The sequence below is a fragment of the Heptranchias perlo genome, chromosome 1, assembly GCF_035084215.1.
Source record: "Heptranchias perlo isolate sHepPer1 chromosome 1, sHepPer1.hap1, whole genome shotgun sequence".
Lineage (NCBI taxonomy): Eukaryota > Metazoa > Chordata > Chondrichthyes > Hexanchiformes > Hexanchidae > Heptranchias > Heptranchias perlo.
In genome coordinates, this window is record NC_090325.1 from 5,581,143 (window position 1) to 5,608,567 (window position 27,425).

A 27,425-nucleotide genomic window follows, 5' to 3' on the forward strand; every position below is an offset into this window, starting at 1 on the left:
ACTTTCTCAACTTGTCCTGCTACCTTCAATGATTTGTGTATGTGCACCCCCAGGTCTCTCTGTTCCTGCAGCCCCTTTAAAATTGTACCATTTAGTTTATATTGCCTCTCCTCATTCTTCCTACCAAACTGTATCACTTCACACTTCTCTGCATTAAATTTAATCTGCCATGTGTCTGCCTGTTTCATCACTCTGTCTATGCCCTCCTGAATTCTGCAACTATCCTCCTAACTGTCATCTGCAAACTTGAAATTATTCCCTCTGTACCCAAGTCCAGGTCATTAATACATATCAAAAAGAGCAGTGGTCCTAATACTGACCCCTGGGGAACACCACTGTATATTTCCCTCCAGTCTGAAAAACAACCGTTCACCACTACTCTCAGCTTTTTGACTCTCAGTCAATATCCTTTCCACGCTGCCACTGCCCCTTCAATCCTATGAGCTTCAATTTTGCTAACAAGCCTCTCCCTGTGTACTCTATCAAAACCCCCTCGTAATTTTGAACATCTAACATTCTCTGTTGTAAAGTGAATGTTAGGCATTGTTACAGTAGCCCTGCCTACCTGTCTCATGGTTCAAGTGGGCAGTGAAAATCCATGGTACTACTTGAAGAAGACTGAGTTCTCACGGTGATCTGGACAATGTTCCTCCTCCCACAAACAACAGGAATGAAAAAGAAACACATCGATTAGTTGGTTACTTATCTCATTTCCTGCTTTGGGAACATTGCTCTGTGCAAGATGGCTGCCACATTTTCCTACGTAACAACGGTGATGAGTCGACTCTACCGCCAATCCAACACAGATTGCACTTGATGATCTCCAGTTTTTGTTCTCACTTTCCTACTGTCAGTCCACTGAGGGAGCGCTGCACTGTTGGAGGTACCGTCCTTCAGATGAGTCCTCCCAAATCCGCGACCTCTACCGCCTAGAAGGACAAGGGCAGCAGGCGCATGGGAACAACACCACCTGCACGTTCCCCTCCAAGTCACACGCCATCCCGACTTGGAAATAAATCGCCGTTCCTTCATCGTCGCTGAGTCAAAATCCTGGAACTCCCTTCCTAACAGCACTGTGGGAGAACCTTCACCACACGGACTGCAGCGGTTCAAGAAGGAGGCTCACCACCACCTTCTCAAGGGCAATTCGGGATGGGCAATAAATGCCGGCCTCGCCAGCGACACCCACATCCCATGAACGAATAAAAAAAAAAGCGAGGCCCCGTCTGCCCTCTCGGTAAAAGATCCCATGGCACTATTTCGAAGAAGTGCAGGGGAGTTCTCCCCAGTGTCCTGGCCAATATTTATCCCTCAACCAATATCACTGAAATGGAGGGTTGTAGGTTACAAAGATAGGGAAAGGGGGAGGCCATGGAGGGATTTGAACACAAGGATGAGCATATAAATTGGAATCTACCACCTAACCTATCAATACTCTTGTTTTAGACTGGTAAATTAGAATCTCCCATCTAACCTACCAACACCCTTGTCTTAGACATAATCACACTCTTCACTTTGTGATTAAGGCTCATTGCTGTTTCCCGCTCTTAACCCATTCTTTTCCAGTGCCTCGAAACTACTTTCCTCCCTTAGTCTTTCCTTCCTCCTACAGACTTCTAATACCCAAGCTTTGGTGTCACAGTTTCCTGATTTCCCTCATCCCCCTCCCCCTCCCCAATCTTCTCAACCTCGGTGCTGTCCTCCAACATGGGCCTTGACGAAGGTTTCTCAATAATCTGTCCTTACTGAATCATAGAATTTTTACAGCATAAAAGGTGGGCCTTTCAGGCCCTTGCACCTCTCCTGGGCCTGAAAGAGCTATTCACTTAGTCCCGTAGCCCTGCTCTTTCCCTATATCCTATCAAATTTTTCTTTTTCAAATATGTCTCCACTTCTCTTTTTAAAAACTACAATGGATTCTGCTTCCAGTGATGTTTCTGGTGGGGCAGTCCATGTCCTATTAACCCCCTGTGTGAAAGAATTCTCCCACCTTCTCCCTTCATACTTTCGGTGATGATCTTAAATTGATGCCCTCTCGTAACCGACTCACTGACCAGTGCAAATAATTTTTCCCAATTTACCGTAACAGAGCACCTCATAATTTTGACGACCTCCATCAGATCCACTCTTAACCTTCCCTGTTCTAAAAGATTCCCACATTCTCTAATCTCTCCTGCTAACTAAAGCCTCTCATCCCCACTCCAGAAATCTGAGCACATAATCCAGGCCCACACTCCAGTGTAGTACTGAGGGAGTGCTGCACTGTCGGAGGTGCCGTCTTACAGGTGATACTGGGTAGCACTCTCTCGCCTCTGAGTCAGAAGGTCGTGGGTTCAAGCCCCACTCCAGAGACTTGAGCACATAACCTAGGCTGATACTCCCAGTACAGTACAGAGGGAGTGCTACACTGTCGGAGATGCCATTTTTCAGATGAGATGTTAAACTGAGCCCCTGTCTGCCCTCTCAGGTGGAAGTAAAAGATCCCATGGCCAATATTTGAAGAAGAGTAGGGGAGTTCTCCCTGGTGTCCTGGCCAATATTTGTCCCTCAACTAACATCACTGAAACAGATTATCTGGTCATTAACTCATTGTTGTTTGTGGGATCTTGCTGTGCACAAATCGGCTGCCGCATTTCCTACAATACAACACTGACTATATTTCAAAAGTACTTAATTGGTTGTAAAGCACTTTGGGACATCCTGAGGTTGTGAAAGGCGCCATATAAATGGAAGTTAGTTCTTTTTTTTCTTTTAATCAACCAAGCCCATCGCCCTGGCCCAGTTATAGTGTTGTTCCTTCCTGTAACTTTGCCAAGTCCATTGAATCTTGCTTCACACCATTCAGAGCGCTGACATTAATCCTTTAGTTGAGTGAACAGGTACAAAAAAGCCGTTAGGGAGACAAATAGTATTTTTGGTGTTTATTCGGAGACTGATATTGAATCCGAAAGCCCAGAGGTCATGATGACTCCGTGCTGCGTTCCGTTCTGGGCAACGCACCTCAGAAAAGGTATTGGCCTAGGAAGGGGGTGCAGCGCAGATTCATTGGAATGAATCCAGGGCTAAAAGGGTTAATTTGAACTCAAAGGGTTGCCTAGACTAGGCTTGTATACCTTTGAGTTTAGCAGGTTGAGGGGTGATCTAATCAAGGTCTCTAAAATGATAAAGGGATTCCAAAGAAACTATTTGCTCTGATGGGGGAATCCAGAACATATATTTTGGGATAGAGTGTGTGATAATTTGAGAGTGTGTGGTGAGTGTAACAGGCTCGGGAGGAACAGGTGACTTTGGACCTATGGTTCCCAAAGCTCTCCACCACTGGGGGATTTCCTCACCTCACGTCTGGGGTCTGTTGTAGACTCATTGATAGAGATTGATTGCCATGATTGGTCAATAACTCTATTATCGTTGTATCATGGGACTACAGGATGGTAAAAGGTGAACGAGATGGACCCTGGTCTTTTTTGTGCAGCAATTCCTGTGTTCCTAAGGAGGTCTAACCCTAAAATTAGAGCTAGGCCGCTCAGGAGAGAAATCAGGAAACACTTTTTCACACAGTGGAAATCTGGAACTCTCTCCCCTGAAAAGGCTGTGGATTCTTGTGGTCAATTGGAGCTTTCAAGACTGAGATCAATGGATTTTTATTAGGTCAGGGTATCATCGGGGTGAGGGGTGGGGGGGGCGGGGGGGAGTGTCCACAGTCGGGAGGGGTGGGGGGGGTAGTGTCCAGCATCAGGGGCAGTGGGGGGGGGGGGAGCGTCCATGGGAGGGGAGTGTCCACCATCAGGGGGGGTTGGGGTGGAGTCTCCAGCACGGTGGGGGTGGAGTGTCCACCATTAGTGGGGTCGGGGGTGGGGGGGTAGTGTGCACAGTCGGGAGGGGAGTGTCCACCATCAGGTGGGGCGGGGCGGAGTGTCCATCATCGGGGGGGGGGGGGTTGGGGGGGAGCAATCTCGGCTATGGGAGAGGGGTCTCCCATGGGGTCTCGGCCATCGTTGAGGGGGGGGGTGGAGGGTCAGCCGATCGCGGGGGTCTGATCGCGCCAGGTTTGCTTGTTGGGCCTGGATGAAACACTCCTGCTCCTCCTGGCCCACAAGCATTGCAACAAAGGCACTCACCTCATGAACCGGCACATCCTCTCACCTGACGAGAATCACAAGCGATGGGAAACCTGAACAGGTAAGAACATAAGAAATTGGAGCAGGAGTAGGCTACAGGGCATCCTCGAGCCTGCTCCGCCATTCAATCAGATCATGGCTGATCTTCGACCTCAACTCCACTTTCCCGCCCAATCCCCATATCCCTGGATTCCCCTAGAGTCCAAAAATCTATCGATCTCAGCCCCAGGCGAGGTTAAATTAGTATCAGCCTTAGAATCAACAAAAAATTAAGTACCTCAAATATTTCAATGAGGTCAATTGCCCCTTTAACAATCTGCCCGCCGGCATTAAGTAGGGACGGGACCTCCGGGTTTGGGTGTGCGCGCATCAAACGTGCCCGGGTTAAACCCGGATATGGGCGCGTTGGAGCCGGGTTGAGGTCACACATCCAGAAACTGTTATTTTATCCTTCCAACCACCCCCAACCCACCTGTTCTTTGGCATTAAAATTACCCCCCTTGAAATAGTATCCTACAGTCGGTGTACAGTTATCTCCCTGAGAGAGGGACTGAGAGACACCAGTCAGTGTACAGATATCTCCCTGAGAGAGAGGGGACTGAGAGACACCAGTCAGTGTACAGATATCTCCCTGAGAGAGAGGGGACTGAGAGACACCAGTCTGTGTACAGATATCTCCCTGAGAGAGAGGGGACTGAGAGACACAAGTCAGTGTACAGATATTTCCCTGAGAGAGAGGGACTGAGAGACACCAGTCAGTGTACAGATATCTCCCTGAGAGAGAGGAGACTGAGAGACACCGGTCAGTGTACAGATATCTCCCTGAGAGAGAGGGACTGAGAGACACCAGTCAGTGTACAGATATCTCCCTGAGAGAGAGGGACTGAGAGACACCAGTCAGTGTACAGATATCACCCTGAGAGAGAGGGGACTGAGAGACACCAGTCAGTGTACAGATATCTCCCTGAGAGAGAGGGGACTGAGAGACACCAGTCAGTGAACAGATATCTCCCTGAGAGAGAGGGACTGAGAGACCCCAGTCAGTGTACAGATATCTCCCTGAGAGAGAGGGACCGAGAGACACCAGTCAGTGTACAGATATCTCCCTGAGAGAGAGGGACTGAGAGACACCAGTCAGTGTACAGATATCACCCTGAGAGAGAGGGGACTGAGAGACACCAGTCAGTGCACAGATATCTCCCTGAGAGAGAGGGGACTGAGAGACACCAGTCAGTGTACAGATATCACCCTGAGAGAGAGGGACCGAGAGACACCAGTCAGTGTACAGATATATCCCTGAGAGAGAGGGACTGAGAGACACCAGTCAGTGTACAGATATCTCCCTAAAGATGGTGCTACATTGTCCTTTAGTTGAGATATGAAGTGGATTCCCTATGGACCTGTTGAGGGAGATGTTCAGATTGAATGGGGAGTACAGTCGCTTTGTATCCTGGCCAGACGTTCTACATCTGGTCCTTTTCGGCGGTAAAACAAAGTCACAAAGCTCCAAACAACACCGCAGAGAACGAAACCATTGAAGGCGATCTCCTCATTGTTGTCCCATTGACCCCTCTTGCACTGTGTTCATAGAATCATAGAAGTTTACAACATGGAAACAGGCCCTTCGGCCCAACATGTCCATGTCGCCCAGTTTATACCACTAAGCTAGTCCCAGTTGCCTGCACTTGGCCCATATCCCTCTATACCCATCTTACCCATGTAACTGTCCAAATGCTTTTTAAAAGACAAAATTGTACCCGCCTCTACTACTGCCTCTGGCAGCTCGTTCCAGACACTCACCACCCTTTGAGTGAAAAAATTGCCCCTCTGGACCCTTTTGTATCTCTCCCCTCTCACCTTAAATCTATGCCCCCTCGTTATAGACCCCCCTACCTTTGGGAAATGATTTTGACTATCTACCTTATCCATGCCCCTCATTATTTTATAGACTTCTATAAGATCACCCCTTAACCTCCTACTCTCCAGGGAAAAAAGTCCCAGTCTGTCTAACCTCTCCCTATAAGTCAAACCATCAAGTCCCGGTAGCATCCTAGTAAATCTTTTTTGCACTCTTTCTAGTTTAATAATATCCTTTCTATAATAGGGTGACCAGAACTGTACACAGTACTCCAAGTGTGGCCTCACCAATGCCCTGTACAACTTCAACAAGACATCCCAACTACTGCATTCAATGTTCTGACCAATGAAACCAAGCATGCCGAATGCCTTCTTCACCACCCTATCCACCTGTGACTCCACTTTCAAGGAGCTATGAACCTGTACTCCTAGATGTCTTTGTTCTATAACTCTCCCCAACGCCCTACCATTAACGGAGTAGGTCCTGGCCCGATTCGATCTACCAAAATGCATCACCTCACATTTATCTAAATTAAACTCCATCTGCCATTCATCGGCCCACTGGCCCAATTTATCAAGATCCCGTTGCAATCCTAGATAACCTTCTTCACTGTCCACAATGCCACCAATCTTGGTGTCATCTGCAAACTTACTAACCATGCCTCCTAAATTCTCATCCAAATCATTAATATAAATAACAAATAACAGCGGACCCAGCACCGATCCCTGAGGCACACCGCTGGTCACAGGCTTCCAGTTTGAAAAACAACCCTCTACAACCACCCTCTGTCTTCTGTCGTCAATCCAATTTTGTATCCAATTGGCTACCTCACCTTGGATCCCGTGAGATTTAACCTTATGTAACAACCTACCATGCGATACCTTGTCAAATGCTTTGCTAAAGTCCATGTAGACCACGTCTACTGCACAGCCCTCATCTATCTTCTTGGTTACCCCTTCAAAAAACTCAATCAAATTCGTGAGACATGATTTTCCTCTCACAAAACCATGCTGACTGTTCCTAATTAGTCTCTGCCTCTCCAAATGCCTGTAGATCCTGTCCCTCAGAATACCCTCTAACAACTTACCCACTACAGATGTCAGGCTCACCGGTCTGTAGTTCCCAGGCTTTTCCCTGCCTCCCTTCTTAAACAAAGGCACAACATTTGCTACCCTCCAATCTTCAGGCACCTCACCTGTAGCGGTGGATGATTCAAATATCTCTGCTAGGGGACCCGCAATTTCCTCCCTAACCTCCCATAACGTCCTGGGATACATTTCATCAGGTCCCGGAGATTTATCTACCTTGATGCGCGTTAAGACTTCCAGCACCTCCCTCTCTGTAATATGTACACTCCTCAAGACATCACTATTTATTTCCCCAAGTTCCCTAACATCCATGCCTTTCTCAACCGTAAATACTGATGTGAAATATTCATTCAGGATCTCACCCATCTCTTGTGGTTCCGCACATAGATGACCTTGTTGATCCTTAAGAGGCCCTACTCTCTCCCTAGTTACTCTTTTGCCCTTTATGTATTTGTAGAAGCTCTTTGGATTCTCCTTTGCCTTATCTGCCAAAGCAATCTCATGTCCCCTTTTTGCCCTCCTGATTTCTCTCTTAACTCTACTCCGGCAATCTCTATACTCTTCAAGGGATCCACTTGATCCCAGCTGTCTATGCATGTCATATGCCTCCTTCTTCTTTTTGACTAGGGCCTCAATCTCCCGAGTCATCCAAGGTTCCCTACTTCTACCAGCCTTGCCCTTCACTTTATAAGGAATGTGCTTACCCTGAACCCTGGTTAACACACTTTTGAAAGCCTCCCACTTACCAGACGTCCCTTTGCCTGCCAACAGACTCTCCCAATCAACTTCTGAAAGTTCCTGTCTAATACCATCAAAATTGGCCTTTCCCCAATTTAGAATTTTAACTTTTGGGCCAGACCTATCCTTCTCCATAGCTATCTTAAAACTAATGGAAGTAACCTTGTTAGAACCTCTGAAATTCCAGCCTCAAACCCACATTGTGCTCTGTGCAACATCTCTCATTCTAGGCCGGAGGTTTCAGCGTGATGTTATTGGACGGGCTCTTGGGATATCCCGATGCCCACTGGTCAACTGGAGGTGCTGATCTATTTAAAGTAGATGGGCTAACGGTGATCCCGTTAGACAGCCGTGGGATTGGGTACGACTGCTCTGAGTATTTGTACGGTGATAGTGCACAGCCCTTCTCTCTCTCTCTCTCTCTCTCTCCATTGTCCTCTCCTTCTAATGACTGACCCCCCCACCCCCCCCCCTTCGCCCACCTAATCGTCTCCTTTTCTTTTCCATTTCTTTCTGCTTCAGATGTTTCCCCAGTGAGGCCCGAAACCATCAATGGCTGTAGGTCTTGTGGAATGATTTTTTTTTACATTTATTTATTTTTGTTTGTTTTTATTGCATCGCTTGCAGTAGACTAGAGATTTAATTTTTGACGCATGGGCATTTTCTTTGGCTGCACAACATACACAAGTGGCGACGATAGGCGAACCATCAATGAAACCCGACAGAAGGTTAAACACACCTCTCTCTCTCTCTCTCTCTCTCTCTGAGTTTGCGTTGGGTTTTATTGCTTTTTGTGTCTAACTTTCACGCATCACCCTTTACGCACGAGTTCGGGCGCCTCAGCGTTACGGATGGCTCCATTTTGGCATCGGGTGGGCAGAGGGAGAAGCCCAGTGCAATATCCACAGGGGCAAAGTTTACAGACCCGGGGGTGGGATGGGGTGGCAGGGTGGGGGGGGGCGGTGCTATTTTGGATTGGCAGCAGCTTCAGCTGGGTGGGGGTGGAGGGCACTGCCAGTGTAGCAGGAGGAGGTGGAGGGCACGGTGAGTGCGGGTGGAGCCGCCTGTCCTCGCCGCCCATCCACAGGTTCGATCGGCCGGCTCCTGGTGCAAAGGGCAATGAAGGAGTTCGTCAATGCTCAGTCACAAGAGGGCTGACGGGGGTGACAACTACTGTGATCTCTGAGCTGGGAGTTGTTTTATGATCGACGCCTGCAGTGCAGAATTGGTTTTACAAATTGGGATTGAGCGCAGGGACAAAACTGGAAATGTAACACAGGGACCCAATAAGAACATAAAAACATAAGAAATCGGAGCAGGAGTAGGCCATTCGGCCCCTCGAGCCTGCTCTGCCATTCAGTCAGATCATGGTTGATCTTCAACCTCAACTCCACTTTCCCGCCCGATCCCCACATCCCTTGATTCCCCTAGAGTCCAAAAATCTATCGATCTCAGTCTTGAATATACTCAACGACTCAGCATCCACAGCCCTCTGGGGTAGAGAATTCCAAATATTCACAACCCTCTGAGTGAAGAAATTCCTCCTCATCTCAGCCCTAGATGTCCAACCCCTTATCCTGAGAGTATGTAAGAGGGATGTCCGAAGGATAGAAAATAGGAGGGCAAAGGTCCACATCAAGGGATATGGGGATCGGGCGGGAAAATGGAGTTGAGGTTGAAGATCAGCCATGGTCTTACTGAATGGTGGAGCAGGCTCGAGGGGCCGTATGGCCTACTCCTGCTCCCATTTCTTATGTTCTTATGTTTGAGTCATGTCAGGAAAATGTTTGAGGGGCGCCCGTCGCCCTCTGGTGACTCACCCAGGTGGCCATTGTCCATCCGCACGAGGAGACAGCGAACGTCAGCAGGATATTTGTTCTTGATCTGAGGGCGGGGCCCAAACCAACGCTGATCCCGAGTTCTCCCAATAGCAAAGCGTTGAAGAGTTTTAAAGAGCTGATGAAATCTCAGCTTAAAACCGGTACCACGAAAATCGCAATATACTCCATTCCTGCCCCCACATTCGACACCTCCTCCCCCGCCCCCCATTAATCGGCCTTGTGTGAAAGAAACTCCCTCCCACCCCCCGCCATACCAATGCCAGAAGACGACACACCTTTGTTGCTTGATGGGTGCGTTGTACCAAGCGTCCTTCGGGGTTTGACCTGCTCTAACCTTACTTGGCCATGTAGGCTTGTCTGCCGTGTCCTTGTATTCATTCCAAACCCAATCTCACTTTCAGCTGCATGTGTGTGTGAGTGGCATGCATGTACCCATAATCAGTGATTCGAGAACATCTCCACACTATTGTGTGTGAAGCAGTAGGGGCAATGGGCACTTTTGGGAATGGGAAACTATAGAATTACATTGAATTTACTGCTCAGACACAGGCCGTTCGGCCCAACCGGTCTGTGCCGGTGTTTATGCTCCACTCGAGCCTCCTTACTTCATCTCACCCTATCAACATATCCTTCTAGACTTTGTCCCCTGGTGCCCATGGGCAGCTCCAGACAGATCAAGATTAGCTGTTGGGTTGTTTCCTTGTGTACCTCCTAGTGACCATTTCATGGGCTGTCCGGGCAGCTGGGAAAAGAGGATAAATAAAAAAAAAACGTGTCACCCTCACAAGAACAAATTGAACCCCACCCGTGCATGTTTTTGGTTGACCTCAGGCCCCGCTTCCCCCCCCCCGCCCGCTCACCGTATCCAGCCCTTCTTCCTCTAACATTCGCGTGTAGTTGTCTATCGAGGACTTTTTGCCACAATGGACTTCCCCTCCAACTAAATGTGAACAACTTTTACCTGAACAGATGGAACTAGCTGATGAAGAAAGACAAGGGGGAGCATCCATTTCCCCCACAACAAAACATCGATGAGTTTGAAGCGGAGAATCGGTTGGCTGGCTTTGACAGGATAGTCCCACTCAGCCCTCCATCTTTGAATTCATTGATGTGGTCCAATTCGTATTGTATTATGGGTACAATTTCTGTCTTTCTGGCTGTGTGTGGCCTGAGGAAGCTTGATGGTGCTGGTGTTGGTGCTGGTGTTGGTGCTGGTGCTGGTGTTGGTACTGGGGACGGTATTGGTATTATTGGTGATGTTGATGCCTATGTTGGTTGAGATGCCGTTTCTGTATAACTATAAACCTTTGACTCTTCAGGTGCCAATGGTGCAATGAAAGATAATTTGATCAATGAAAGACCCAGAGAGGGATGTGTTTACTGTGGGGTTTGGGGGACCCTGAGGTGGTGTATCTCCTGTAAACCAAATCTTAGAGTTGATCCCTGCTAACTGTTGTTTTTTTCATTTTCGAGATGCTGGCAAGGCCGGCATTTATTACCCATGCTTAGTTTCCCTGGACAACTGAGTGACATGTTTGGTCACTCCAGATGGTAGTTAAGACTCAGCCAACTTGGTGTGGGTCACATATAGGCCCAGACCGGGTGAGGACGGCAGGTTTCCTTCCCTCAAGGACATTAGTGAACCAGTTGGGTTTTTAACAACAATCCGACAGCTTCATGGTCACTTTTACTGAGACCATTTTTTATTCCCAGATTTTTTTTTCAAATTCAAATTCTCAAACTGCTGTTGGTGGGATGAGAACTCGAGTCCTCTGGATTATTAGTCCTGTAACGGAACCATGTTCATAACCATGAAAGGTGAAATCTTTCCATCCTTTATGGAGCATATCCCTCATCGGTCCTTAGTCTGATAATTTTGATACTTATTTGCCTTACATAAGGGATAAAGCACAGTAATGAGGGGTGATCTAATCGAGGTGTTTAAAATGATAAAGGGGTTTGGTAGGGTAGATAGAGAGAGAAACTATTTCCTCTGGTGGGGGAGTCCAGAACAAGGGGACATGATCTTAAAATTAGAGCCAGGTCATTCAGGAGTGAAATCAGGAAGCACTTTTTCAGACAAAGGGTAGTGAAAATCTGGAACTCTCTCCCCCCCAAAAAGATTGTGGATGCTGGGGGTCAGTTGAAATTTTCAAAACTGCGATCGATAGATTTTTGTTGGGTAACGGTATCAAGGGATATGGAGGGAAGGCAGGTAAATGGAATCGAGGCACCGATCAGCCATGATCTAATTGAATGGCGGAGCAGGATCGAGGGGCTGAATGGCCTCCTCCCGTTCCTGTGTTTCTGTAATGAAGTGTCAGGTTAAAGCTTGGACAACAAACAACAGACAGAGAGGAAGAAAGAGTCGCAGTGGGGGTCATTTTGACTTTGGGCGAAGTGTAAAATTCTGCCTGTTACACATCGCTCCCAATTCTCGTTTCCATTCAACTCAATGGAAATAAAAATTGGGAGAGATGTAAAACAAGCTGCTGATCTGCTATTGCCCGTTTTATACTATTGCACAAAGTCAAAATTACCCTCAATTTCTTTTTAGCGCTTTGAGCCATGATGGGATATAAAAACAGGAAATGCTGGAGAAGCTCAGCAAGTCAGGCAGCGTCTGTGGAGATAGACACAGAGTTAACGTTTCAGGTCGATGACCTTTCGTCAGAGCCATGATGGGAGATGGACTAGCGTTTGTGAGAATGGAAGGGTTTAAACGATTTATTGTTTCAATATTACGGAAACATTCACCTCCGTGGTCCTCGAAGGGTTAAATTGCTGATGGGTTTGGTTGGGGTTGTTGGGGTTCTGTCGAAGTTCTAACCTTAAGTAATGTTTTCCTCCGCACCCCTTTGTGTTTCTTCCTCTGGCTCCCTGACAGTTGACGATGGCCTGGGATACCTCCCGACCTTTGGGCCCTGCTTCGTGAACCTGTACGGCAGCCTGCGGGAGTTTACAGGCTTCCCCGACCCCTACGTAGACTTGAACCTCGGAAAGGTACGGAGCGCGGGTATTCTCCACGTATTTATCCGCCGCCAGCCGCACGGGCAGTCGGTCCACGAAAAGTAATCCTCCGATGGTTTGATTGCATGGTGGGTTTTGAGAAGCTGAGGTGAAGGGTCAAAAGCCAAAGTGCAGGACTGCGCTAGGTTTGACAACAGTGAGGAAAGAACTCGCATTTATTTAGCGGTTTGTCACAACCTCAGGGCATCCCAAAGTGGTTTTCCAATCAATGGAAACGCAGCAGCCAATCTGTTCACAGTAGGGTCCCACAAGCAGCAATGTGATAACGACCAAATAATTTGTTTTTTTAGTGATGTTGGTTAACATTGGCCAGGACCCCAGGGAGAACTACACTGCTCTTCTTCGAAATAGTCATAGAGTCATACAGCACGGATAGAGGCCCTTCGGCCCATCGTGTCCGCGCCGGCCATCAAGCCCTGTCTACTCTAATCCCATATTCCAGCATTTGGTCCGTAGCCTTGTATGCTATGGCATTTCAAGTGCTCATCCAAATGCTTCTTGAATGTTGTGAGGGTTCCTGCCTCCACAACCCTCTCAGGCAGTGAGTTCCAGACTCCAACCACCCTCTGGGTGAAAAAGTTCTTTCTCAAATCCCCTCTAAACCTCCCGCCTTTTACCTTGAATCTATGCCCCTTTGTTATAGAACCCTCAACGAAGGGAAAAAGCTCCTTAGTATCCATCCTATCTGTGCCCCTCATAATTTTGTACACCTCAATCATGTCCCCCCTCAGCCTCCTCTGCTCCAAGGAAAACAAACCCAATCTTCCCAGTCTCTCTTCATAGCTGAAGCGCTCCAGCCCTGGTAACATCCTGGTGAATCTCCTCTGCACCCTCTCCAAAGTGATCACATCCTTCCTGTAGTGCGGCGACCAGAACTGCACACAGTACTCCAGCTGTGGCCTAACCAGTGTTTTATACAGCTCCATCATAACCTCCTTGCTCTTATATTCTATGCCTCGGCTAATAAATGTAAACAATTTTACAACACCAAGTTATAGTCCAGCAATTTTATTTTAAATTCACAAGCTTTCGGAGATTTTCTCCTTCCTCAGGTAAATGTTTCAAGATCTCCTTGAAGCCTACGCATTTATGAGGGTTCAAGGAGATCTTGAAACATTTACCTGAGGAAGGAGAAAATGCGTAGGCTTCAAGGAGATCTTGAAACATTTACCTGAGGAAGGAGAAAATCTCCGAAAGCTTGTGAATTTAAAATAAAATTGCTGGACTATAACTTGGTGTTGTAAAATTGTTTACAATTGTCAACCCCAGTCCATCACCGGCATCTCCACATCGGCTAATAAAGGCAAGTATCCCATATGGCTTCTTTACATAAGAACATAAGAACATAAGAAATAGGAGCAGGAGTAGGCCAATCGGCCCCTCGAGCCTGCTCCGCCATTCAATAAGATCATGGCTGATCTGATCCCAACCACAAATCTAAAGAACACAAGAAGTAGGAGCAGGACCCGGCCACACAGCCCCTGGGCCCTCTCCGCCACCCACAGGGCATTGACCGATCCGAACTCAGCTTCATGTCCAATTTCCTGCCCGCTCCCCATAACCCCTAATTCCCTTTACTTCTCGAAAACTGTCTATTTCTGTTTTAAATTTATCTAATGATATAGCTTCCACAGCTTCCTGGGGCAGCAAATTCCACAGACCCACCACCCTCTGAGTGAAGAAGTTTCTCCTCATCTCAGTTTTGAAAGAGCAGCCCCTTATTCTAAGATTATGCCCCCTCGTTCTAGTTTCACCCATCCTTGGGAACATCCTTACCGCATCCACCCGATCAAGCCCCTTCACAATCTTGTATGTTTCAATAAGATCGCCTCTCATTCTTCTGAACTCCAATGAGTAGAGTCCCAATCTACTCAACCTCTCCTCATATGTCCGCCCCCTCATCCCCGGGATTAACCGAGTGAGCCTTCTTTGTACTGCAGTCCCTCGATTCCTGGTACAAATGCGAGAGTGCGGGCGGTGCAACGGCCCGCCCATTCAAAGCTGAAAATTGAAATCGGGGTCCTGAAACTACCGCAGGACCCTGATTTGCGGATTTGAGCAGCCTCCCCCTCGGAAACAGGCGGCCATGTTGTTCGCCCATCGACAGGCCTGCCTGAAAATTGCATCAATGGGCGGTCAGCCGAGGTGCCTGCCCTCCCCCGACCTTCAGCTACCAGCCGCCTGATTTTCAGGCGAGAAACGAATATCTGCCAGTTGAGGAACCCCCTTCAATGTGTAAGAGACCGTGCAATGAGTCTTAATCAACACAGTGAGGATGGGAGGAGGAGGAGGAGGAGGAGGAGAAGTAGAGCAAAAACGGTGTGTTTGGAGCTTAGGGAGCTCTGGAGAGTAAGATCTGGAGGGCCAATGACTGTAATAGCATGGATAAGATAGAATCATAGAAATTTACGGCACAGAAAGAGGCCATTTGGCCCATCGTGTCGGTGCCGGCCGAAAAAGAGCCATTCAGCCTAATCCCACTTTCCAGCTCTTGGCCCGTAGCCCTGCAGGTCACGGCACTTCAGGTGCACATCCAGGTACTTTTTAAATGTGATGAGGGTTTCTGTCTCTACCACCCTCTCAGGCAGTGAGTTCCAGACCCCCACCACCCTCTGGGTGAATAAAATTTCTCCGATTGAATTCCATTTGTCACTTTTCTGCCCACCTGACCAGTCCATTGATATCTTCCTGCAGTCTACAGCTTTCCTCCTCACTATCAACTACACGGCCAACTTTTGAATCATCTGCAAACTTCTTAATCATGCCCCTCAAATTTAAGTCCAACTCATTGATATATACCACAAAAAGCAAGGGACCTAATACTGAGCCCTGCGGAACCCCACTGGAAACAGCCTTCCAGGTCACAAAAACACCCGTCGACCATTACCCTTTGCTTCCTGCCACTGAGCCAATTTTGGATCTAATTTGCCGCTTTCCCTTGGATCCCATGGGCTTGTATTTTTTTGAACAGTCTGCCATGTGAGACCTTGTCAAAAGCCTTGCTAAAATCCATGTAGACTACATCAAATGCACTACCCTCATCAACCCTCCTTGTTACCTCCACAAAAAATTCAATCAAGTTAGTCAGACACGACGTTCCCCTCACAAATGCTGACTGTCCTGGATTAACCCGTGCCTTTCTAAATGACGATTTATGTTGTCCCTCAGAATTGTTTCCAATAATTTTCCCACCACCGAGGTTAGGCTGACTGGCGTGTAATTACTCGGTCTATCCTTTTCTCTTTTTTTAAACAATGGTACAACGTTAGCAGTCCTCCAATCCTCCGGCACCATGCCTGCAGCCAGAGAGGATTGGAAAATGATGGTCAGGGCCTCCGCTATTTCCTCCCATGCTTCTCTTAACAGCCTGGGATACATTTCAGGGAAAGGCAAAAAAGATTGTGATGGAGAGAGAGAGAGAGGTTGAAGGCACAGAATGTGAAGGAAATGTTAACAGAACTTCCTCAGATGGAGGAGCAGGTCTTGGAGATAATTGGGCTTTGATTTAAATGTTCAACACAGTGGAGATGCAGCAAGGAGGAAGTGTGCAAGATGGAGTACCGTGTGGTACTCCATCCTGTACACTATACTGTAGTACAGTACTAGGTTGATTCCGGGCAAGGAAGGGTTGTCTTATGAGGAAAGATTGAACAGGTTGGGTCTAAACTCATTGGAGTTTAGAAGAATGAGAGGAGACCTTATTGAAACACGTAGGATTCTGAGGGGACTCGATAGGGTAGATGCTGAGAGGATGTTACCCCTCATGGGGGAATCTAAAACTAGGGGGCATAGTCTCAGAATAAGGGGTCGCCCGTTTAAGACGGAAATGAGGAGGAATTTCTTCTCCCAGAGGATCGTGAATCTTTGGAATTCTTTACCCTAAAAAGCTGTGGAGGCTGAGTCATTGAATGCATTCAAGGCTGAGTTAGACACATTTTTGATCAGCAAGGGAGTCAAAGGATATGGGGAAAAGGCGGGAAAGTGGAGTTGAGGTAAAAATCAGATCAGCCATGATCTCATTAAATGGCGGAGCAGGCTCGAGGGGCTGAATGGTCTACTCCTGCTCCTATCTCTTATGGTCTTATGATAGCTTTCCCTACATTACAGCATTGACTACTCTTCAAAAGTATTTTGTTGGCTGTAAAGCACTTTGGGACGTCCTGAGTAACATAGAAACATAGAAAATAGGAGCAGGAGTAGGCCATTTAGCCCTTCGAGCCTGCTCCGCCATTCAACGTGATCATGGCTGATCCTCTATCTCAATACCATATTCCCGCTCTCTCCCTATATCCCTTGATGCCTTTGGTGTCTAGAAATCTATCCAGCTCCATCTTAAATATATTCAGTGACTTGGCCTCCACAGCCTTCTGTGGTAGAGAATTCCACAGGTTCACCACCCTCTGAGTGAAGAAATTTCTCCTCATCTCAGTCCTAAATGTCCTACCCTGTATCCTGAGACTGTGACCCCTCGTTCTGGACCCCTCCAGCCAGGGAAACATCCCCCTGCATCCAGTCTGTCTAGCCCTGTCAGAATTTTATATGTTTCACTGGGATCCCCTCTCATTCTTCTAAACTGGAGTGAATACAGGCCGAGTCGACCCAATCTCTCCTCATACGACAGTCCTGCCATCCCAGGAATCGGTCTGGTGAACCTTCGCTGCACTCCCTCTACGGCAAGTATATCCTTTCTTAGGTAAGGAGACCAAAACTGCACACAATACTCCAGGTGTGGTCTCACCAAGGCCCTGTACAACTGCAGTAAGACATCCTTGCTCCTGTACTCAAATCCTCTTGCAATGAAGACCAACATACCATTTGCCTTCCTAACTGCTTGCTGCACCTGCATGTTTGCTTTCAGTGACTGGTGTACAAGGACACCCAGGTCCCTTTGTACATCAACATTCCCCAATCTATCTCCGTTTAATAATACTCTGCCTTTCTGTTTTTCCTTCTGAAGTGGATAACTTCACATTTATCCACGTTATACTGCATCTGCCATGTATTTGCCCACTCACTCAACTTGACTAAATCGCCTTGAAGCCTCTTTGCATCCTCCTCACAACTCACAATCCCACCTAGTTTTGTGTCGTCAGCAAACTTGGAAATATTACATTTGGTTCCCTCATCCAAATCATTGATATATATTGTGAATAGCTGGGGCCCAAGCACTGATCCCTGCGGTACCCCACTAGTCACTGCCTGCCACCCCGAAAAAGACCCATTTATTCCAACTCTCTGTTTCCTGTCTGTTAACCAATTTTCAATCCATGCCAGTATATTACCCCCAATCCCATGTGCTTTAATTTTGCACACTAACCTCTTATGTGGGACTTTATCAAAGGCCTTCTGAAAATCCAAATAAACCACATCCACTGGTTCTCCCTTATCTATTCTACCAGTTACATCCTCATAAAACTCCAGTAGGTTTGTCAAACATGATTTCCCTTTCATAAATCCATTGTTGACTTTGTCTAATCCCGTTGATATTTTCTAAGTGTCCTGTTATCACATCCTTTATAATAGACTCTAGCATTTTCCCTCCTATTGACGTTCGGCTAACCGGTCTGTAGTTCCCTGTTTTCTCCCTCCTTTTTTAAATAGTGGGGTTACATTTGCCACCCTCCAATCTGCAGGAACTGTTCCATAATCTATAGAATTTTGGAAGATGACAACTAATGCATCCACTATTTCCATGGCTACCTCTTTGAGTATTCTGGGATGCAGATTATCAGGCCCTGCGGATTTATTGGCTTTCAGTCCCATTAATTTCTCCAGCACTTTTTTTACTAATTCTAATTTCCTTTAATTCCTCCTTCTCACTAGTCCCTTGGTTCCCTCGCATTTCTGGGAAGTTATTTGTGTCCTCTTCCGTGAGAACAGAACCAAAGTATTTGTTTAATTGCTCTGCCATTTCCTTGTTCCCCATTTTAAATTCCCCCGTTTCTGACTGTAAGGGGCCTACATTTGTCTTCACTAATCTTTTTCTTTTTACATACTTGTAGAAGCTTTTACAGTCCACTTTTATGTTCCTTGCAAGTTTACTCTCATACTCTATTTTTCCCCTCTTAATCAATCTCTTGGTCCTTTTTTGCTGAATTCTAAACTGCTCCCCATCCTCAGGCTTGCTACTTTTTCTGGCAACTTTAAATGACTCCTCTTTGGATCTAATACTATCCTTAATTTCTTTTGTTAGCCATGGTTGGGCTGCATTTTTTTTTTGTGTTTTTACTCCAGGAAGGAATGTGTAATTGTTGCAATTCATGCATTCGTTCCTTAAATGTTAGCCATTGCCTATCCACCGTCATGCTTTTTAATGAAGCTTCCCAATCTATCATAGCCAACACAGAGGAACAGGAGTAGGCCATTCAGCCCCTCGTGCCTGCTCCGCCATTTGATAAGATCATGGCCAATCTGTGATCTAACTCCATATACCCGTCTTTGGCCCATATCCCTTAATACCTTTGATTGCCAAAAAGCTATCTATCTCAGATTTAAATTTTGCAATTGAGCTAGTATCAATTGCCGTTTGCGGAAGAGAGTTCCAAACTTCTACCACCCTTTGTGTGTACCTTCGTAGTTTCCTTTGTTTAGATTTAGGACCCTAGTTTCGGATTGGACTACTTCACTTTCCATCTTAATGAAGAATTCTATCATGTTATGGTCACTCTTCCCTAAAGGACCCCGCACAACAAGATTATTAATTAACCCCTTCTCATTGCACAATACCCAATCTAGGATAATTGTAAACAAATTTACAACACCAAGTTATAGTCCAACAAATTTATTTTAAATTCCACAAGCTTTCGGAGGCTTCCTCCTTCGTCAGGTGAACGGTGTCTTCACATCATTCACCTGACGAAGGAGGAAGCCTCCGAAAGCTTGTGGAACTTAAAATAAAATTGCTGGACTATAACTTGGTGTTGGAAAATTGTTTACAATTGTCAACCCCAGTCCATCACCGGCATCTCCACACCAATCTAGGATAGGTAGTGAAAGGAGCTATATAAATGCAAGTTTGTTCTTCTTTCCTCTCCTCCTTTCCCTCCTTTCCTTCCTTCCTTCTTTTGTTTCGATAAAAGAGATATAGTTTCAAAGGAGTAATGACCTCACTGGTGTCAATAGATGAAGAGATGGACAGCTCATTGGTTTCCTGTGATTGTCCCATTCTCAGGGCGACCCCATGGCATATCGAGGCCGGATACTGTTGGAACTGGACACTAAACTAGTGGACCGGGCGGAGCAGAAGATCGAGGAAATTCCACCTGACGATCTCTTAAGAATTGAGGTAATTTACTGGAGGTTTATTTTGAAAAACTATCGCATCTCACAGAAACATTTCAAAAGACTTGACATGCATCGATACTTTTTGAAGTGTAGTCGCTGTTGTTATGTGGGCAAACAGGGCAACCAATTGGCCTGCAGGTAGCAATGAGGTGCGTGACGAGTTAAATATTGGGCCAGGACCCCGGGGAGAACTCCCCTGCTCTTCTTCGAACAGTGCCGTGGGATCTTTTACATCCACCTGTGAGGGCAGACGGGGCCTCGGTTTAACATCTTATCTGAAAGACGGCAGCTCTGACAGTGCAGCACTCCCTCAGTACAGCACTGCGGTGTCAGCCTAGTTTATCGGTTCAAATCTCTGGAGCAGGCGGGAGCTCGGTCCCAGGCGGGAGCTCGGTCCCAGGCGGGAGCTCGGTCCCAGGCTGGAGCTCGGTCCCAGGCTGGAGCTCGGTCCCAGGCTGGAGCTCGGTCCCAGGCTGGAGCTCGGTCCCAGGCTGGAGCTCGGTCCCAGGCTGCTGTCTGGACTTGAGAGAGCTCTGGAAGGATTAGCACTCCCCCGTGTGGCCTTAACCCCATACTGCAGAATTTAAATTTCCTTCAAAATCTTTGGAAAGAAACAAACCTGATCTCCCATCGAGGATGTTTGCTCGTGGGGACTCGATGAAAGGGTCGTGCGTAACGGTGACAGCGTTCCTGTGACAGCAATCCTATTTCATCATACAACTAGAAAAACAGTGAATCAGGTCATCAAAACTTCCAGCAGATTATGAGGGGTTTTGACAGAGTAAATAGTTTCCAGTGGCAGGAAGGTCGGTAACCAGGGGACACAGATTTAAGGGAATTGACAAAAGAACCAGAGGGGAGATGAGAATTTTTTAAACGCAGCGAGTTGTGATGATCTGGAATGCACTGCCTGAAAGGGCGGTGGAAGCAGATTCAATAATAACTTTCAAAAGGGAATTGGATAAATACTTGAAGGGGTAAAATTTGCAGGGCTATGGGGAAAGAGGAGGGGGGAGTGGGACTAATTGGACAGCTCTTTCAAAGAGCCAGCACAGGCACGATGGGCCGAATGGCCTCCTTCTTTGCTGAATCATTCTATGATTCAATGTCCTTGATTAGACTGCATTTAGATTACCGTGCTCTGTTCTGGTCTCTATATTAGGATATCGAGGCAAAAAAGATTCACAAGAATTTTTGTTTTTATTCATTTTGGGGATGTGGGCGTCGCTGGCGAGGCCGGCATTTATTGCCCATCCCTAATTGCCCTTGAGAAGGTGGTGGTGAGCCGCCTTCTTGAACCGCTGCAGTCCGTGTGGTGAAGGTTCTCCCACAGTGCTGTTAGGTAGGGAGTTCCAGGATTTTGACCCAGAATTATACCAGAACTGAGAGGTTATAACAATCAGGAAAGACTGAACAGGCTGGGGCTCTTTTCTCTAGAAAAGAGAAGACTGAGGGGTGACCTGATAGAGGTCTTTAAGATTATGAAAGGGTTTGATAGGGTAGATGTAGAGAAAATGTTTCCACTTGTGGGAGAGACCAAAACTAGGGGTCATAAATATTAGATAGTCAACAATAAATCCAATAAGGAATTCAGGAGAAACTTCTTTACCCAGAGAGTGGTGAGAATGTGGAACTCGCTACCACAAGGAGTAGCTGAGGCGAATAACATAGATGGGTTTAAGGGGAAGCTAGATAAACACATGAGGGAGAAAGGCATAGAAGGATATGCTGATAGGGTAGGGAGGGAGGAGGCTCGTGTGGAGCATAACTTTTTTTTATTCGTTCATGGGGATGTGGGCGTCGCTGGCGAGGCCGGCATTTATTGCCCATCTAATTGCCCTTGAGAAGGTGGTGGTGAGCCGCCTTCTTGAACCGCTGCAGTCCGTGTGGTGAAGGTTCTCCCACAGTGCTTTTAGGTAGGGAGTTACATAAGAACATAAGAAATAGGAGCAGGAGTAGGCCAATCGGCCCCTCGAGCCTGCTCCACCATTCAATAAGATCATGACTGATCTGATCCTAACCTCAAATCTAAATTCATGTCCAATTTCCTGCCCGCTCCCCGTAACCCCTAATTCCCTTTACTTCTAGGAAACTGTCTATTTCTGTTTTAAATTTATTTAATGATGTAGCTTCCACAGCTTCCTGGGGCAGCAAATTCCACAGACCTACGACCCTCTGAGTGAAGAAGTTTCTCCTCATCTCAGTTTTGAAAGAGCAGCCCCTTATTCTAAGATTATGCCCCCTAGTTCTAGTTTCACCCATCCTTGGGAACATCCTTACCGCATCCACCTGATCAAGCCCCTTCACAATCTTATATGTTTCAATAAGATCGCCTCTCATTCTTCTGAACTCCAATGAGTGGAGTCCCAATCTGCTCAACCTCTCCTCATATGTCCACCCCCTCATCCCCGGGATTAACCGAGTGAACCTTCTTTGCACTGCCTCGAGAGCAAGTATGTCTTTTCTTAAGTATGGAGACCAAAACTGTATGCAGTATTCCAGGTGCGGTCTCACCAATACCTTATATAACTGCAGCAATACCTCCCTGTTTTTATATTCTATCCCCCTAGCGATAAAAGCCAACATTCCGTTGGCCTTCTTGTTCCAGGATTTTGACCCAGCGATGATGAAGGAACGGTGATCTATTTCCAAGTTTAGCATTTTCTTAATGCTAAAGGGATCAAGGGATATGGGGAAAAAGCGGGAACAGGATACTGATTTAGACGATCAGCCATGATCATTTTGAATGGTGGAGCAGGCCCGAAGGGCCGAATGGCCTACTCTTGCTCCTATTTTCTACGATTCTATGATAAGTCGGGATGGTGTGTGACTTGGAGGGGAACGTGCAGGTGGTGTTGTTCCCATGCGCCTGCTGCCCTTGTCCTTCTGGGTGGTAGAGGTCGCGGGTTTGGGAGGTGCTGTCGAAGAAGCCTTGGCGAGTTGCTGCAGCGCATCCTGTGGATGGTGCACACTGGCATGGCCTGTTTCTGTTCTGTAAATTCTATGTAATCCTTTGTGACGTTCTCTGGCCACGTCTCCGCTGTCGCCTCAATCTCCCTCCGGTGCGAGATACCACCAGAGGCTCCGTCCACCCCCCCCCCCGGCCCCCCCTCGTAACCCAACCTTCTCGTTCCTCTCTCCACAGAAGCATCTCCGCCGGCGTAAGTTTCACCTCTGCGCCGTCTTCTACTCGGCCTCCATGCTCCAGGAGGTGGGCGACGCCATCCAGTTCGAAGTCAGCATCGGCAACTACGGCAACAAGTTTGACGCCACCTGCCTGCCGCTGGCCTCCACCACGCAGTACAGCCGGGCCGTGTTCGACGGTAAGCCAGGCGGCTTCGCTCCATTCATAAACATGCAAATGGGCGGCAATTTGTCGTTTGAAAGATGGGCTCGGAGTTGGAGTGCGTGTCAGGGTGCGATAGAGGTGGGGGAGACAGGGCGCGGGAAAAGGGAGGGAGAGGGAACGGAAGCGAGAGAGAGAGAAAGAGAGAGAAAGCACTTGCATTTATTTGGCGCCTTTCACGGCCTCGTGACTTCCAAAAGCGCTTTTCAGCCAATGAGGTACTTTTGAAGTGTTGCAGTGTGGGAAACGTGGCAGCCAATTTGCGCAGTAAATGCAGGCCCAGCTCAATTGGGGTAGACATTTATGGGTGTGAAACGGGGCAAATTTCGGGAACAAATGTCCTGCGCCCAAAGGATATCTGAAAGATGTCCAACCGATAGTGGGTCGGGTCGTTTTTCAAGCGTACAGGCCCCTGCACATGTAAATGAAAGGCCTGTTTTCATAGAATCATCGAATTATAGAAAGGTTACAGCACGGAAGGAGGCCATTTGGCCCATCGAATCCACGCCGGCTCTATACAAGAGCACTCCAGCTAGTTCCATTCCCCCGCCCTATCCCCATAGCCCTGAAAATTTTTTCCTTTCAAGTACTTATCCAGTTCCCTTTTGAAGGCCATGATTGAATCTGCCTCCACCACCCCCTCGGGCAGTGCATTCCAGATCCTAACCACTCGCTGTGTAAAAAAGTTTTTCCTCATGTCACCTTTGGTTCTTTTGCCAATCACCTTAAATCTATGTCCTCTGGTGCTTGACCCTTCCGCCAATGGGAACAGTTTCTCTCTATCTACTCTGTCTGAAATGTATCACTTTGCATTTTTCTGTATTAAATTTCATCTGCCACGTGTCCGCCCATGCCACCAGCCTGTCTATATCCTCTTGAAGTCTATCACTATCCTCCTCACTGTTCACTACACTTCCAAGTTTTGTGCCATCCATAAATTTGGAAATTGTGCCCTGTACACCCAAGTCCAAGTCATTAATATATATCAAGAAAAGCAGTGGTCCCAGCACTGACCCCTGGGGAACACCACTGTACACCTCCCTCCAGTCCGAAAACAGGACCTTTTAGGACTCCTCTACCAAATTGGACATCGCAGAGCTGGAGCACGAGCTGAGTTGCCAAAACTCCTGGATTGCCCTGGAGTCTCCAAGTATTAAAGTCCAATCTCCCTGACACTGCTGCCAGTAACACTCGGGGGGGGAAATCACAGGAAGCATTAAAAAAACGATTGTATGATGTGCTTCATTTTCTTTGAACATTTTGTATTAGTTATAAAAGTATCGGAGATGGGGAAACAAGGCTGACAGTCAAGAATCATCCAATCGGGTAATGGAGAGCCTGTTCACTTTCCGATTGGCCGGGAAGGCGGTGAGCCACACAAGGACGGACGTGCCAGTTGACCAATGGCGGGAGCGTGGGGGCGGGAGGTCATGTGATGAAACGTCCAGGAATAGGTCCAGCCGGAGTTGGTGACCCTAGTTGAGGATGGTCTCCCTCTTGACCACTCCTCACCGCGACACGCCTCAGAACAGGACCAGGTGGACGATTGTGAGGGGTCAGTCCGTGACTCGCTGGACAGTCCTGATGTGATTTAAATTCCGTTAAAACGGCGCCTCAAACTCAGATTCGCGGAGGGCTTCCGGAGGGGTGGAGGGGAACGGGGGGGAGTGGCGTATGTCACCGGGAGAGACGCTGACTCATTGCTCCACCTTTCTCAGGCTGCCACTATTACTTCCTGCCCTGGGGTAACGTCAAGCCAGTCGTGGTGCTGTCTTCGTACTGGGAGGATATCAGGCACAGGATCGATGCTCTGAACCTACTGCTCAACGCCGTGGACAGGCTGGTGAGTGCTGGAGGGGCCTTGAGGGAGCGGCATTGAAAATAGAGGCCTGGAAATTCCCAGAGAGTGGGGGGGGGTTGCTGCCAGTGACCTTTGCCGTTGACCCCGCTGGAGGTTGTGGGGTCAGTGGGAGGTCACTTCATAGACAGCAGGCGCCCGCGCCCCTTTGGCCGATCCAGGAGCACCCCCCTCCCTGTCTGGAATGGTTCAAGGTGGGGGCTCATTGCCTCGGCCGAGGGGAAATGGTGTCAGGGGTCCCATTTTCCACCCCCCCCCCCCCCCCGCTCCTCCTCCTCCTTCCCTCCTGGAAACACTTCCCCAGCAGCTCACCTTTAGAAGGGGGTCACATTAAACACTCATTTAAAAAAAAAATGAGCAGTGCCCCAAATCTCCAGGAGATTCAGGCCAGGTCCCTAACCATTGAGGAGATCGTTCGTCCTCTTCCTTCTCGACATACCAGCCTCCGAAGACCCGCCCACCTCCCCGTCCTAGGCCGTGCTCCCAATGTAGGGAGACCCCGCCCCCCTGGCACTGGCCCCGCCCCTTTTCCTGCCGACGGCGGCACTGGCCTTGAAGACCCCCCCCCCCACCTTGCTAAGCCTCGCAGGATCCCCGGTCCGGTCCCGAGCCTGCGGTGCAGCTCCCACACCTACTTCCCAGCTCTTCCGCTGCCCTCCACCAGAAATATAGAAAGACATTAGCACCAAAAAAGGCCACTCCTGTTTTGCTGTTTCTCCCCCGACAGCTTCAACAGGACTACCCTGGAACAGAGGGAAACTAGACCAGGACTCAGATATGTCCAGCCCATGTGATCCCACGTTATTGTTTTTTTATGTGGCTGTAATCCCGTGTTATTTTTCACATACATGCGACCCCATGTTATTTTTCACATGTCTGACCCCATGTTATTTTTCACATGTCTGTGACCTGTTATTTTTACATGTCTCTGACCCCGTGTTTTTACATGTCTGTGACCCCGTTATTTTTCACGCCTGTGACCCTGTGTTAATTTTTACATGTCTGTGATCCTGTATATTTCACATGTTTGTGATCCTGTGTATTTCACATGTCTGTAATCGTGTTATATTTTACATGCCTGTGATCCTGTGCTTTTCACATGCCTGTAATCCCGTGTTATAATTTGCAATACTGTGATCCCGTGTTCTTTGTAGGAATTCTGTCTCGAGCAGATCCAGCTCACCATCAAGGCAAAAAGTCCTGAGAGTGAAGTGATGGCGAGAATTGCTGAACTGATCGACTTTGTCATCACTGACTGCAGGTAGTGCTGGAGAACAGAGCGAACTGTGTAGATCACAGGGTCACACGTGCAGTTATTATAGAGGACAACACACCCACAGTACACAGCACAGAGTAATGCCCAGTGTTTGAGAGAGAATAGCAGCCTCTGTGCATATTATAGAGAATAACACATCCAGTGTACACTCTATGGGGCAACACCCAGTGTACATTATAGAGAATAACACATCCAGTGTACATTATAGAGAATAACACATCCAGTGTACACTCTATGGAGTAACACCCAGTGTACATTATAGAGAATAACACATCCAGTGTACACTCTATGGGGCAACACCCAGTGTACATTATAGAGAATAACACACCCGGTGTACACTCTATGGGGCAACACCCAGTGTACATTATAGAGAATAACACATCCAGTGTACATTATAGAGAATAACACATCCAGTGTACACTCTATGGAGTAACACCCAGTGTACATTATAGAGAATAACACATCCAGTGTACATTATAGAGAATAACACACCCAGTGTACATTATAGAGAATAACACACCCAGTGTACATTATAGAGAATAACACCAGTGAACATCCTAGGGACGGGCTCCCGGCGTGCGTCGCGGGGACGGGCTCCCGGCGTGCGTCGCGGGGACGGGCTCCCGGCGTGCGTCGCGGGGACGGACACCCGGCGTGCGTCGCGGGGACGGGCTCCCGGCGTACATCGTAGGAGCAGGCGTAGGCCATTTCTCCTCTTGAGCCTGTTTAGCCATTCAATTAGATCATTGCTGACCTGTATTTTAACTCCATCTAACCCCCTTGATTCTATAACCCTTAATATTCGTGTCCACAAAAATCATATCGATCTCAGGTTTGAAATGTTCAATTGACCCCCAGCCTCAACAGCTTTAGGGGGGAGACTACTTTGATCATCTTAAACACCTCAATCAGATCATCCCTTAATCTTCGTTATTCAAGAGAATACAAGCCTAGTCTGTGCAACCCGTCCTCATAATTTAACCCTTTA

General features: G+C 47.7%; 1 protein-coding gene across 5 annotated transcripts in view; it reads left to right on the forward strand.

Moving 5' to 3' along the window:
• dysf (dysferlin, limb girdle muscular dystrophy 2B (autosomal recessive)) overlaps positions 1 to 27,425 on the forward strand; it is a 302,843-nt gene that overhangs the window by 103,125 nt on the left and 172,293 nt on the right. For all 5 annotated transcript variants that reach the window (XM_067979452.1, XM_067979536.1, XM_067979392.1 and 2 more), the window contains exons 17-21: positions 12,531 to 12,646; positions 19,845 to 19,958; positions 23,103 to 23,280; positions 25,022 to 25,146; positions 26,316 to 26,422. In XM_067979452.1, the coding sequence (XP_067835553.1) occupies positions 12,531 to 12,646; positions 19,845 to 19,958; positions 23,103 to 23,280; positions 25,022 to 25,146; positions 26,316 to 26,422 (640 nt within the window). The remainder of the gene's footprint in view (positions 1 to 12,530; positions 12,647 to 19,844; positions 19,959 to 23,102; positions 23,281 to 25,021; positions 25,147 to 26,315; positions 26,423 to 27,425) is intronic.